We start from the raw sequence: 14,322 nt of genomic DNA, 5'->3' as shown, positions 1-14,322 counted from the left end.
CATCTGTGACATGTGTTTTGCTGTTTTGACTTATCGGCAGTTCCCAATCTTTGGATCTTCATTCCTGCACCAAATTGTGAAGCCTCTTTGACAGTCTGTTCCATCGACACTGCGATTTTTAGGGCTGTCTTTAAAGAAAAAGCATGTTCAGTAAGTAATCTTCTTTGGAGAGCCACATTTTGGAGACCACAAACCAGATGATTGCGAAGAGAATCTGCTGTGACTCGCCAAACTCACAATGCTGTGCGAGCCTTTTTAAGGTTGCCACAAACTGAGCAATGCTTTTGCCTTCCATTTGATTCCTTTGGTGGAACCTGAACCGTTCTGCAATGATCAATGGCTTTGGAACGTAATGCTCTTCAAGGATCTTTGTCAAGTCATTGTAAGTTTTGCTTCCTGGCTTTGTTGGTTGACATGATGTGGAGATGCCGGCGTTGGATCCTAAGTATTCATGTAAGTTGAGTTTGTGTCTTTATATGCTCTGTTTGTGAACAGAATTCCCACTCACCTGAAGAAGGGGCTTGCAGCTCCGAAAGCTTGTGTGGCTTTTGCTACCAAATAAACCTGTTGGACTTTAACCTGGTGTTGTTAAACTTCTTACTTTGTTGGTTGAACCAAGCTTTAGAGCAAATTACAAGTTTACATCTTATTGTACTGAGAAAAATTGGTTTATTCGCTTGTACAAAGCACTGAAAACGCTTGGCACAGGAACTCCAAGATTCATTTTCTCAATTGAAAGGACCCATGGATTCTAACTGATCCACCATTTATTTTGCAGGCACCAGCAACTCAAGACTGCTCACTATATATTTTTTAATACTGTCTTCTCAGCATTCCCTTTTTTAATCTGGAGATCGTTGACTTGATGTATTTTTTTAATAGCCTCAGCTATACAGCACAGCATACACTCTTTTCAAATATTCCAGATACTGCCTGGAATCTCTCCCTTCTCTGATTGGAAAAACACCCCTTTTAAAAACAACACAGAGAGCTTTTTTCTTATTTCTTCCTGGCACTGGCAGTTTAATCTTTAATCCTGTTGTTGCTTCTCCCCAGTGTGAGGATCCACATTTTTTTTTCCTGCGACTTAGGATCTTTTCTCAATGAAACAAAATCTCATCCTCATCGCCAATTTTCTTTCTGTAATGACCTAACTTTGTTAGGGGTTGTGGGTTTTAACAAAGAAAAGAACATAGCTTGCACACGTAGATTCAAACAATACAACAGATTTTATCGAAGAGCTGCTCGCTGCACTGCATCAAATGCAAATTTGAAAGTAAAACAGCAGCCTAAGTACACACCCTAATGACATCACCATCAAATCATGTGATCAGATCTTAAAGAAACCTGCATCCTTCCTAAACATGTAACAAATACAAATCTGTGTGGAAAAATAAGCTGAGAATTACATAAAGGGATATATACAGGTGAGGTGAGTGGATAAGAAGTTTGCAGATGAAGTAGGTTACGAGGAAATGTGAAATTATCCACTTATGTAGGAAGAATAGAACTAAAACTTATTTGCAGAGGGATCTGGATGCACAGGAAGTTAACGTACAGCAAGCAATTAGGAAGGCAAGTGGTTATATTAACCTTTATTGCAAGGGAGTTAGAGTATACGAATAAGAAAGTCTTGTTGTTTATTTGGTGAAACCATATCTGGAGTACTAAAGAACAAAGAAAAATACAGCACAGGAACAGGCCATTCAGCCCTCCAAACCTGTGTTGATCATGATGCCTTACTAAACTAAAAAAAAATGTTCTGCCCTTACTCGCTACATATCCCTCTATTCCCTCCCTATTCATGTACCCATCCAGATGCCTCTTAAATGTTGCTAATGTGCCTGCTTCCATCACATCTTATGGCAGCGTGTTCCAGGTACCGATGAATCTCTGCATGAAAAACTTTTCCCGCACAACACCCTTAAATTTTCCCCCTCTCACCTTGAACCTGTGCCACCTTGTAATTGACACTTCCACTCTTGGAAAAAAGCCTCTGACTATCCACCCTGTCTATGTCTCTCATAATTTTGTAGATCTCTATCAGGTCTTACCTCAGCCTCCATTTTTCCAGTGAAAACAATCCTAGTTTATTCAACCAAAAGAGAAAACGCTGGAAAATCTCAGCAGGTCTGGCAGCATCTGTAAGGAGAGAAAAGAGCTGACGCTTTGAGTCCAGATGACCCTTTGTCAAAGCTAAAAGGCATAGAAAGTGGGAGATATTTATACTGCAGGGTTTATTCAACCTCTCCTCATAACCAACACCCTCGAGACCAGGCAACATTCTGGTGAACCTTCTTTGCACTCTCTCCAAATCTTCCACATCCTTCTAGTAGTGTGGTGACCAGAACTGAACGCAATACTCCAAATGCGGCCTAATTAAGGTTTTATATATCTGCCACATGATTTCTCAACTCTTGTACTCAATGCCCCGGCTGATTAAGGACAAGCATGCCATATGCTTTCTTAATCACCTTTGCCACCTGTGTTACTACTTTTAGGGAACTGTGGACCTGCATGCCCAGATCCCTCTGTATGTTGATGTTCCTGAGGGCTCTGCCATTTACAGTATAATTCACACCTAAATTTGATCCCCCAAAATGCTTCACCTCACATTTGTCTGGATTAAACTCCATCTGTCATTTCTGTGCCTAAGTCTCCAATCTATCTATACCCTGTTGTATCCTCTGACAGTCCCTGGCACTATCAGCAAGTCCACCAATCTTTGTGCCATCCGCAGACTTACTAATCAGACCCCCCACATTTTCCTCCAGATCATTTATATATACTACAAACAACAGAGTTCCCAGCCCTGATCCCTGAAGAACATCACTAGCTATTGATATTCTTGCTGAAAAACACCCTTCCACCGCTACACTCTGTCTTCTATAACCAAGTCAGTTCTGTATCCATCCAGCCGGCCCACCCCGAATCCCATGTGATTTTAGTTTTTGTACCAGTCTGCCATGTGGGACCTTGTCAAACACCTTACTAAAGTCCAGATAAACTACATCCACAGCCCTTCCCTCATCAATTATCTTGTCACCTCTTCAAAAAAAACTCAAATCAAGTTGGTGCGACATGACAGTTCCTGTATGAAACCATGCGGCCTGTCACTAACTAGTCCATTTTCTTCCAAATGTGCATATATCCTGTCCCTCATTATCTTATCCAAAAGTTTCCCCACCACTGATGTCAGGCTCATTGGCCAATAATTTCCTGGATTATTCCTGCTTCCTTTTTTTAAACAAGGGAACAACATTGGCTATTCTCCAGTCCCCTGGAACCTCACCTGTGGTCAAAGAGGATATGAAGATATCTGTTAAGGCCCCAGCTATTTCTTCCCTTGCCTCCCCCAGTAATAGATAGATAGATCCTATCCAGCCCTGGGGACTTGTCTACCTTAATGCAATTTAGCATACTCAACACTTCCTCTTTCGATATATTGACATTCTCTAGAGCGTTCACAGGCCTATCCCTGACCTCAACATCCGTCATGTCCTTCCCCTTGGTGAATACCGATACGAAGTACTCATTAAGGATTTCACCCATTTCCTGTGGCTCCACACATAACTTCCCTCCACTGTCTTCGATTAGGCCTACTCTTTCTCTTGCTACCCTCTTGCTCCTAATATATGCATAAAAACCTTGGGATTCTCCTACACTTGTGTACACTTTTAATCTCTACACCTAAGGAAGCTATTACTTGCTTTCGAGGAGTTATCAATGAAAGTTCTATAGATTGAGTTTTGGGGTGAGAAGGTTGGCCTTTGAGGAGAGAGTGCAGAATGCATGTATATTTTCTCGATTTTTGAAGAACAAGAGGTGTTGTCTTCGAAGCATAAAAGATTTTGGAGGGCTTGACAGAATAGATGTTGACAGGCTGTTTCCCTGGTATGAGATTTTAGAACTAGTCTCGGGATAAGGGGTCAGTCATTTAGAATGAGATGAGGAGAAATCGCTTCACTCAGAGTTGTGAATCTTTAGACTGTACCCCAGAGGGCTGTGGTTACTCATTGTTCAGAATATTCAAGACTGAGACCAATAGATTTTTGGGCACTAAGGAAGTCAAGGCTAAGAGGGGGTAGGTGGAAAAGTGGATCTGAGATGGAAGGTCAGCTATGTTTTTACAGAATGATGGAGAAGGTTTAAAGGTTGTATGGCCTGCTCCTGTTCCTATTTCTTGTGTTCTTTTAAAGTACTCATTTTGTATCTGAGCCAAGTCCTGTGTCTCCATGAGAATATCCCCCCTTTGTTTCCTAATTGGCCCCACCCTTCCTTTGACTACTTTATAACTATTTATATGTTTATGAAAGACTTATTTTGTTACCCAAACCATTCTCAAATAATAAGAACAGAAAATGCTGGAAATGCTTAGCAGGTGTAGCAGCATTTGAAGAGAGAGCAAAACAGAGTTATCTCTGGCAAGAGGTTATCACTGTTAATTCTGCTTCTCTTGAGGGCAGCAAGGTGGCACAGTGGTTAGCACTGCTGCCTCACAGCGTCAGGTTCAATTCCCGGTTTGGGGTGCAGAATCTGCACATTCTCCCCCGTGTCTGCGTGGGTTTGCTCCGGTTTCCTCCCACAGTCTGAAAGATATGCTGGTTAGGTGCATTGACAATGCTGAATTCTCCCTCAGTGTACCCGAACAGGCGCTGGAATGTGGTGACTAGGGGATTTTCACATTAACTTCATTGAAGTGTTAATATAAGCCTACTTGTGACACTAAATAAACTAAACGCTCCACAGATGCTGCTAGACCTGATGAATATCTCCAACATTTTCATTTTGGGTTCTACATCAACTCCCAGAATAATAATCATTATCAAAAAGAACCTCGATTGCCACTTTGTTTTTTTAAAGGGACCAGGCAAGAAGATAAGCTGCTACCTCCATGTCAGCATTTCCAGCATTTTCTGTTATTATTTGAGAATGGTTTAGGTAACAAAATAAGTCTTTTATAAATATAAATAGTTAAAAAGTAGTCAAAGGAAGGGTGGGGCCAATTAGGGAACAAAGTGGAGATATTTTCTTGGAGGCAGAGGACTTTGCATTTGTAATATTTTTTAATCCATTCTCATATTTTATCCCTATTATTTCCATTTTCAGTCTCTATATATTCTATATTTATCTGGTTCTCCCTGTATCATGGATCTGACATTTATTGTGAGCTTTCTTTTTCTGTTTTGTTTTAATTTCGATATCATCCAGGGAGCTCCAACTTTGGGTTCTTTTCCTTTTGCCTGTGTGGCACTGTGCCGAGTCGGTACTCTCTCTCTTTTAGGTCCCAAACCTTTGTTCATTGTTTAGTGTGTCAGTATTTGATTCCAATCCACCGGGCCAGAATATTTTTAAACATTGAAATTAATCCTCCTTTAATCGAGTGATTTTACATTTGATTGCTCTTTGCCATTTTCCATAACTACTCAATCCTAATATTGTGCTCACTGTAACCCAAATGCTTCACAACTGAAACATGATCCACTTGCCCCACTTCAGTACCTGGAAGCAGATCCAGAACTGCTTCCTCCTTTTGTCAGGCTGCAAATATACTGATCAAGAAAGTTCTCTTCTACATATATCAGAAATTCCTCCCCTTTACCCTTAACTCTCCTATGTTAGGATAATTGAATTTTCCACTTTACTTAATCTATAGTTCTTGTAACTTTATGATCCCCCCCCCCCCCCCCCCCAATTTACTCTTCTATATTCTTCCTATTATTTGGTGACATATAGGATTCACCCAACGCCAAAATAGCTTTGCTATTGCTCCTTAATTCCAACCAAATGGATTTTGTCTTTGGAGTTTCAAGTACATCATTTCTTTTTAATACTGCCGTTCCTTCCTCTCTTTCCGGACTATCCTGTAATTAGGAATATTAAATTCCCAATCCTTCCCTTGTTTGAGCCGGGTTTCTGTTATTGGCACCACAGCTAGGTCCCGCCTTTCGTGACTTCCTTGTTCTCGTTTTCACTTACCTGCACTCTGTATTTTGTACACCGCATTTCAGAGCAATGTTTTGTTTATCGATGTTTTTGCTCCTTCTCTCTTTCCCAAAGGCTTTTGGCCGGTGCTGAATGTTTGTTGATTCAAGTGGGAAGAAGCTTTCTGGGCAGCAGCTCATTCTTGCCTCGGCTCTTTCAAGATATAAAGTGGCAATCGAGGCATTTTTTTGATAATGATTATTATTCTGGGAGCTGAAGTGCAGCCCAAACAATTTTGAATTTTTGATCGATGTGTTACTGCTCAGAGGCTCCCCCGTCTGTCCCCCACACACACTGCATCACAATTTGCTGGAATATATCTAATTAAGATTCTTTGAGAAACGTGTTCGTAGTTGGGGATTTCGCCATTTGCGAGGTTTAATGTGAATAAACCCTTGTGAACAGCAGGACTTTACATCATAATCCCATGTGGCAATTTGTGCTAGCAGCCCACCTATCATATTAACCATGTTCCATGCATATATTACATGCATTCCGTATCCATTTTGGCCTGCCTTCCTCCTCTGTCTAATCCCTTCTATGTTTCTTTATTCTACAATTCTACAGTACTCTTTATTCTTATGCTGTTTGTCTCTCCCATTTTATTTCTCTCCAATGCTTCAACCTGGTGTGCTGCCTCCTGCCAAATTAATTTGCTCTGCCTCGTCCACAGCATAAGTTAACCATGGTGCAGTGAAATTGGTTGAGATGTAACCCATGCATCTTGTACATAAGTACTGGAAGTAGTCTCAGTGCTCCAGGACTTTGAACCCCATCACTATTTGTCCAGCCACACATTAACATGTCTTATTTTACTATCCCTCCCTAGTTTGTGACACTGAGTAATCCTGAGATTACCACCTTTTGAGGACTTGCTGTTTAATTTCTTCCCTATCTCTTGAACTGCAGAACCGTCGGTCTTTTCCTTCATGAGTTGTTACTTTCAGCATGTACTATGACTTCGGTTGTTCCATGTCTCTCCTGCAGACTATTCTGCACTTGCTTTGTGATATCAGTACATAAGTATGGAAAGTTAGGCTCACTAGTTAAAGTATTGGATTTTAATAGCTAATTTAAAAGCTTCAGGTCGACCAAAAAGTAATTGTAATGTGGGAAATAAACCTTTTGCAAAGAATGAGGAAGAGCAAGAAAGCAATTTGTTTTGAAAATCTTTTCTTGATTCCAATTTTGTGAATTGATGCACGTCTTTGAAAAATTTTAGAAAATTTACTGATTTTTTGTATTCATAAAACCAGTGTCCAAGTTCAAATCATGAACAAGCAACCGCAAGACACCTTCCAACTGAACCAGCAGATGGCAGCAGACACGAAGGTATGACCAAGAGTGCACATGTTCCGATGAGTTTTAGTGGCACATTCTGAGAATGTAAATATGTGGAATGGACTCATAACTTACAGTATTTCAGTTTAAAAGAAGTCATTAACTGCTTTCGCGCTCTTATAGTTAATAGAACAGTATGGCGCAGACTGAATTTATTTGTGATTGCTGTAAATGCTGGTTCATGATTAGTCCACGGGAAATGCAATTTCAAGGACAGATAAATGTAATTGCCTTTTTTTGGGTGAATTTTGTGCTGTAAATCTGATAGTGGTTGTTTAGCAACATTTGATTAATTTTGAAATTAGAAACATAGGAACAAGAGTAGACTCTTCAACCCTGTGAGCCTGTTCTTCAGCTATATTATGACATCTTTATCTTCATTCCATTTACCTGTCATATATCTTTATCCCTTAAATCCTTGCTTAACTAAAATCTATTGATCTCAGTTTAGAAATTTTTAATTGGTCTAGTCTCAGCAGCCTATTGGGGGGACAACATTTCAGAATACCACTACCCTGTATGTGAAGAAGTGGGACTGAATTTTATCAGCCCTCTGGGTATGGGCTGAAGGCAGGGGGCCTGTAAAATGACAAAGGAAAGCAGGAACAAAGACAGAAAATGCTGGAAAATCTCAGCAGGTCTGACAGCATCTATGGAGAGAAAATTACAGCCAACGCTTCGAGCCTGGATGACCCTTCGTCAGAGTTGAAGGAAAGCAGGAGTTGGAATACTTGCCAACTTTCCCCATATGACCTTGCCAGCTCTCCACCACCCCACCCAGAGGCCAATTGATCCACTTAAGTGAATAATTAAGGCCCTGACACCACTTGCATTCTACAAGTAACAGATGGCCTCCACAATGTGGGGAAACCACCAGGTAAATTCTGGCAGCCATTCAGGGTGGATAGGCTCCTATTCAGGCACTTCTTGGCTCAAGAAGGAGTCCCCCAGTGGCAATGGCTGTGCCTGCAGCAGTGGCATTGCTCGCTCTCATCAGTATCCCTGTCTCTCCCAGTCCCTCAAAGGGGCCTGCTTGACTGGTTCCAACATCCTCAGATTCCACTTAACTGATTGCGAGGAAACCATTCCTCTATTGTGCCTCAGCTTCCAGGTGCAGTCCCAGCAGTGACGGCCACTCCAGTGATCAGGCTGGGGTGTGTTGGTTGGTGGGTGGGTGGGGAGTAATCAGAGGGGTAGTCGGGAGTGGTATGAATAATTGGGTGGGTGCAGGGGGATTGGGGGTAGAATCAGTGTATAGTTCTCAGTGGTATGGTTTTAATCCTTCTAATTTTTCCGGGGTAACTATCCTGCCAATGAAGTTGGAACCATCAAAAGTCTCTGATTTAAGTCAGAGTATCAGATAGTTCTCAGTGCAGCATAATTGCCCATCAGAAGTCGGAAGTTCTGGGCCAATATGTCCAGGTCACACGGAGATGCAGATTCTATTTCCTAATTTCTTCTTGGGTGGATGAGGTAGGGGTTGGCTGAGCTGATTGGACAGCCAGTGTGGATCAGATTGATGTGAGCAACATGGGGTTTGATCCCCATTCAGGCTGAAGTGGATTCAGGACTTGGCTCCTTGCCCTATTATTCATGGTAGAAGTCATTGCGCTGTGGGTTGAATATGCCTTTGGGCAGAGAACTCCATAGGTGTTAGGAATTTGGAAGTTAACAAGGTTAACAGTGAACTTGATATGAAAGCAAAATAACACAAGTAACAAGATTGACAGGTGTCTAGAGCAATTGAGGCATGAATTGCCATATCAGAAACATTGTTCATCAGAGATGAGTGGGCTATACAAAATGATAACTACTAAATGCAAGGAATTTTGAAGTTAGACAGCCAAATCCACAAGGTGGGATATTAAAGCAGTTGCACAGTGTAACTGCTAGCACCCTAATTGAGGAAGGAGATTAGTTTTCCACCCAACAGCCAGACAGGCCAAAAATCTTCAGAGAGGTCAGTTCCATCTATGATTAGAGCCATGGAGACCTGTTACATCTAACATTAAGAGCCCTGGCAGGTTGCAGATATTCTCCTCTAAAAGCAGTCTTGCACCTTTGCTGAACCAGCAAAAGACTTTTTCTCCCACTTGGTTATCTAAGCTGTATTGTGTGGTAACTAAGAGCTGTATTTGACTTATAGAGTTACTAAAGTGGATGTTGTTTGGGAAAAGGGTATCTTGGTGAGTTTAGGGAACTTGGGTATATTTTGGGAACAAGTGGTAATTTCAGATAAATTGTGTTTAGTTATTTGTATACTTAGTATCGTAGTGTATATTAGTCTTTCCGATTGTGTTTTTCTAAATACTCTTTATTAATTGTTTACACAATGACTGGATTGGATCCTCACTGAGTTGTACATTGTTCTTCACATTATTTCGAACAAATATACACCACTAGAACCAGGGCTCCAGGTTTTTGAGACACTCTTGCAGGTAACATCAGCGAGGTTCTTAACAAAGTTGTTCTTGATTTCATTTGGATGTCCCGGTAGGAGGCAAAAATGAAATTATAGAGAAATTGCAATGTAACTACAGTGAAGGAAACAAATTAGAACATGAAGTTGCTGTCATAAATTTCTAACTGTGATTGCAGAGTTCTACTTGTAGGTTATCTCATCATATTGATTGGGATGGCAGGGAGTAACTTAAAGAATGGAGGTAAAGAAAATATCTTGAAAGAAAAGTTTTCCTCTGCACCTTCCTTAGCACAGGTAGATGGAAGAAGGGACACTTCCACTTCTCAAAAATCATGATCAGTGGGCACAAACTTGGAAATAAGAGATGATCTGTATAAAGGTAGCTATGGCTGTTTAGGATTAATTATGCTTAAATGACTTGTTATAGTAGTTTTGCATAAAACTGTAATTTGAATTCTTAATTTTGTAGGAAATGATATTTTGATTTCCCAGTATACCAGAGGACAAAAAGAAGCAGTGAAAGCTATTGTCAAGCGGTAAGTTGCTGGGTGCCAATTTTAATATATTTCTGGATGCAGTGGTGGGGGGGTGAGGGTTCTACATGCAGTTTGAGAAAAAATATGAAGCTATTTTAATGGATGAAAGGTAAATTATGTTTTTGTTAACTATGGATATGCTGGCTCCAAAAATGAAAACCAAATATTGTTAGAATGAGCTGAATTTTAATTGTGTAAAGTAAAAAAAAACTTCCCTGGACAATTCAGTTGGGCATTGCAGATGTTTGGTGTAGCACCTGACAAGGTATCTCCTTCACCGTTTGCACACCAATCTATTCCTGCACTCTGAACGACCCTTGACCATATCTCAACTGGCTTGACATAAATTGCCTGACCTGAAATCTGGCAAAACCTGAAATCCAGCATGGCCTTGGCCCTGAGGTTGCCGGCTTTGAGACACTGTACCAATATCCTTTCTATTGGTTTATACAAATGCGGTTTAACTCTTCATTGAGGTCCATAAAGAAATACTTGGATTTATTATGGTGCCTTTCATGACCTCAGGATGAAACGTTTTTCAACTAATGAAGTACTTTGCAAATGTAATCATTGTTGTAATAAACGTGGCAAACAATTTTACACAGCAAGCTCCCACAAACAGCAATGTGATAATGACCAATTAAGTCTTCTTTAGTAATGTTGATTTGAGGGATATATATTAACCAGAATACCAGGGATAACTTTCCTGATCTTTGAAATAGTGCAACAATGTATTTTATGTCCTGAGAGACCTTGGTTTAATTTATAATCTACAAGGTCTCCACTGAGCAGGAGTATCAGTCTAGATTTTTGTGTTCAAGTCTTTGAAGTGGATCTTGAACACATGCACCACTGATTCAGAGACAAGTGTGCCACCAACTGAGCCATGGTTGCCAATTTTACATGGAAAAAGATAATAGTCATTGCATCTGTGAGTTTACAATATCCATTTTTTCCTGGCACTGTTGTGGATCTATAGTGAAACTCATTGGCATCTGAACAGTGGCACTTCTGTGTTGTTCTCGCTTAAGAGTTGGACTATTACCAGTCAGCACCCTGTTCTCATGCAGCACAAACTGCTGTTCCCTTTGAGATTTGGTATTTTTGCGTATCTGCCCTGATGAGTGCAAGATGAAAAGCTTCAACAACATGTCTCTTTTTCAGCAATACTCAATATTATTAAAGCAAGAACTTGATAGCCTAGGCTTTGCTATACAAATAATGATGAAGCTGTCAGCATTCATCTTTACTACTGGGTAAAACTTGGTGCATGCACAAGGGCAGTTAAATGCTGAAATCTGCAAGTTGCTCTCTGTTACAAAAGTTTGTTTTTCCACGGTCTGCTCCATTCCAGTGTTCATCAATGGAATTTGCATTGAGATCACCCCACCATTTTTCCTTTTCAAAACAGCTATAAAAATTACAGCTTGTTGAGTCAGAAGTAAATCCGTTTTTAACAAATTAGTAGAAGATAATTGGTCCTGAAAGACCTGCCTGGACCTGAAAAATTAATTTGACAGAATGGAATCTTCTCCTGAATCTTCCCTCAGAAGAAAATTAAAGTTACAGATTTGTAAAAAATATAACATTGGAATTTTTTTACAGCTCTTTTATGTACTTTATGTATTTCCCTTAAAAATTAGGACATTTACATGAAATTATTTCACTTTCTGTTCAGTAATTTAAATGTAAATTGGTACTGCCCGCGATGTTGTCTGTGTGAATGTGAAGATGCTTTAGTTCTGTTTAGTTGAGAAGTCTTCACGCTGCTTTTCTTGCTCACAGACACCACAGATGATCTGTAGAGGGCGCTGAATTCAAACTGATGCCCTAATATTATAAACCTAGGCTGCCGAGTCTGTGGGCACTGTAGGTGAAGTGAACTACTCACAGCAAAATCTGAGCCTGTGGAGAAGTATTCCTCTTGTGCATGGTGTATAATTGCAAATTCATTTTTTGAATTTGTTGTAAAGTCATTGCTCTCTATTGTTGTTCATGGACAGAAAAGAAATACCTCTCTCATAATAGTCTTTTGGCTGCTTTCTACGTCACTATTTTTCTTTGTTCCCATTTAGTGGATCTTGCCCACTCTTCTCATCGAGTTGTTGGCAGCTTTGTTTCTGTCTGTCTTTCTTTATCATTGTTTATCACTTTTTTAAAGATCTCCCATTTCCTGTGTCTTGTCTCATCTGTGTAAGTGTCAATTTCTGGCTGTCTGCCAATTCGCTTCACTGATGTACTGCGGCCCTGCATCTTAACTTAGTGAATGATGATATGCAGCTGGAGTGTGCAAGACCCATATAAAATCGTGTGAACTTGGAAATGCAGATACAATATAAAATTTGTAATGACTTAACAATGGATATGGATGAAGAAGAATCTTAAATAATATGAGGAGCATAAACACGTTAATACATTTGGAAAATAGATGATAGTTTAAATTTAATTCAGAGAAAATGAGATGATATATAATTCTCAATATGCCTAGTATAGGAGGCCATTTATCACATTGTTTCTTTACTAGAGTAATGATTACTGCCCCACATTCTTCCCATAGCTTGTTTGAAATATTTATCCAATTTTCCCTTAAAAGGTGCATATCACTGCCTGTGGCAATCCTCTAGGTAAAGACGTTGCCCCTATTCTTTTTGCTTGCTCTTTCGAATAACAATTTTGAATTAGTAATCCTTTATCACTGACAAACTCTCCCCCAACCAGAGGAAATAGACTTTCTCTATTAAGTTTATCAAAGCTCTTAAATATGTAAAATCTATTACATATCCTATTAGCCTACTCTACTGCAGTTGAAATAGTATAAGTATGTCATGTCTCAACTCATCAGCAGGCAATATTCTGATAGAATACCTGCTGTATACACAATAGCTTTAAAGCTCTTTCTGGACCCAAAACTGCATTCCAGCTCTGGCCTAATAATTTATATAACTTTGCTTCTTTAATCTTGTACTCTGTTTATATTATTTGAAATGCTATTGGCCTCTTCTTTGGCCTTACCCATCAGCACTTGTATGAGGGCATAATATTGAATCCCTTAAATCACACTTATGGGAGGAACTTGGATCTAGTCTGCAGGTGGCGGAGGTTACACAGAGCCCTGTTTGTTCTGTGGTTTAGCTCCGCTCCAGTGGGAAGTTTGTTGAGAGTGAGATGGAGCATTGCAGCAAGGAAAATCGAGAACAATGTTGGTTCAATGACACAGCCTTGCTTGACCCCAATCCAAACATGAATTGGGTCTGTGATGGATCCATTGATGTGGAGATGCCGACGTTGGACTGGGGTAAACACAGTAAGAAGTCTCACAACACCAGGTTAAAGTCCAACAGGTTTATTTGGTAGCAAAAGCCACTAGCTTTTGCCACTAGTGGCTTTTGCTACCAAATAAACCTGTTGGACTTTAACCTGGTGTTGTGAGACTTCTTAATGGATCCATTGGCCAGGATCACAGCTTGCAAGTCATTGTGGAACAGTCAGAGAATGGTGACAAACATTTGGGGGCACTCCATAATCCCTTGTAGTTGACAGGGTCAAAGGCCTTTGTGAGGTCAAAAAAAGGCCACATGCAAGGGTTGCTGCTGTTCCCTGCATTTCTCTTGTAGGTGCTGTACGGGGAAGATCATGTCCACTGTGCCCCTTAGTGGTCAAAATCCACATTGCAACTCTGGGGGGGAGCTCTTCAGCCACAGGGAGAAGGCGATTAAAGAGAACTCTTGTGATGACCTTCCCAGTGGTCGACAGCAGGGAAATTCTTCTGCAGTTACTTCAATCAGACTTGTCACCTTTCTTGAAGATGGCCACAATTACGACATCTCTGAGATCTTCTGACGTGTCATCCGCCTTCCAAAAAATGTAAATGAGGTCATGTATTCGCAACAGTAGTGTTTCTCCGCCATGTTTTAGTGCTTCGGCGGGGATTCTGTTTTCTCTGCCTTGTTGTTCTTTAGCTGTCGAATAACCTTTTCTACTTCGTGTCGGGTAGGGTTTGTGATGAGACAGTAGCAGTTAGCATGCTGTGGGATAGAG

At 40.4% G+C, this 14,322-nt stretch overlaps 1 protein-coding gene across 1 annotated transcript in view; it reads left to right on the top strand.

The window, feature by feature from the left end:
• Positions 1-14,322, top strand: part of kiaa0586 (KIAA0586 ortholog) — a 547,244-nt gene that overhangs the window by 12,087 nt on the left and 520,835 nt on the right. Inside the window, exons 3-4 of the mRNA XM_078233832.1 lie at positions 7,242-7,317; positions 10,218-10,284. Of these exons, the coding sequence (XP_078089958.1) occupies positions 7,242-7,317; positions 10,218-10,284 (143 nt within the window). The remainder of the gene's footprint in view (positions 1-7,241; positions 7,318-10,217; positions 10,285-14,322) is intronic.

Source organism: Mustelus asterias, chromosome 18, assembly GCF_964213995.1.
Source record: "Mustelus asterias chromosome 18, sMusAst1.hap1.1, whole genome shotgun sequence".
NCBI classification, from domain to species: domain Eukaryota; kingdom Metazoa; phylum Chordata; class Chondrichthyes; order Carcharhiniformes; family Triakidae; genus Mustelus; species Mustelus asterias.
Note: the sequence above shows the minus strand (reverse complement) of the source record. Positions and strands in the feature narration are given on the sequence as shown.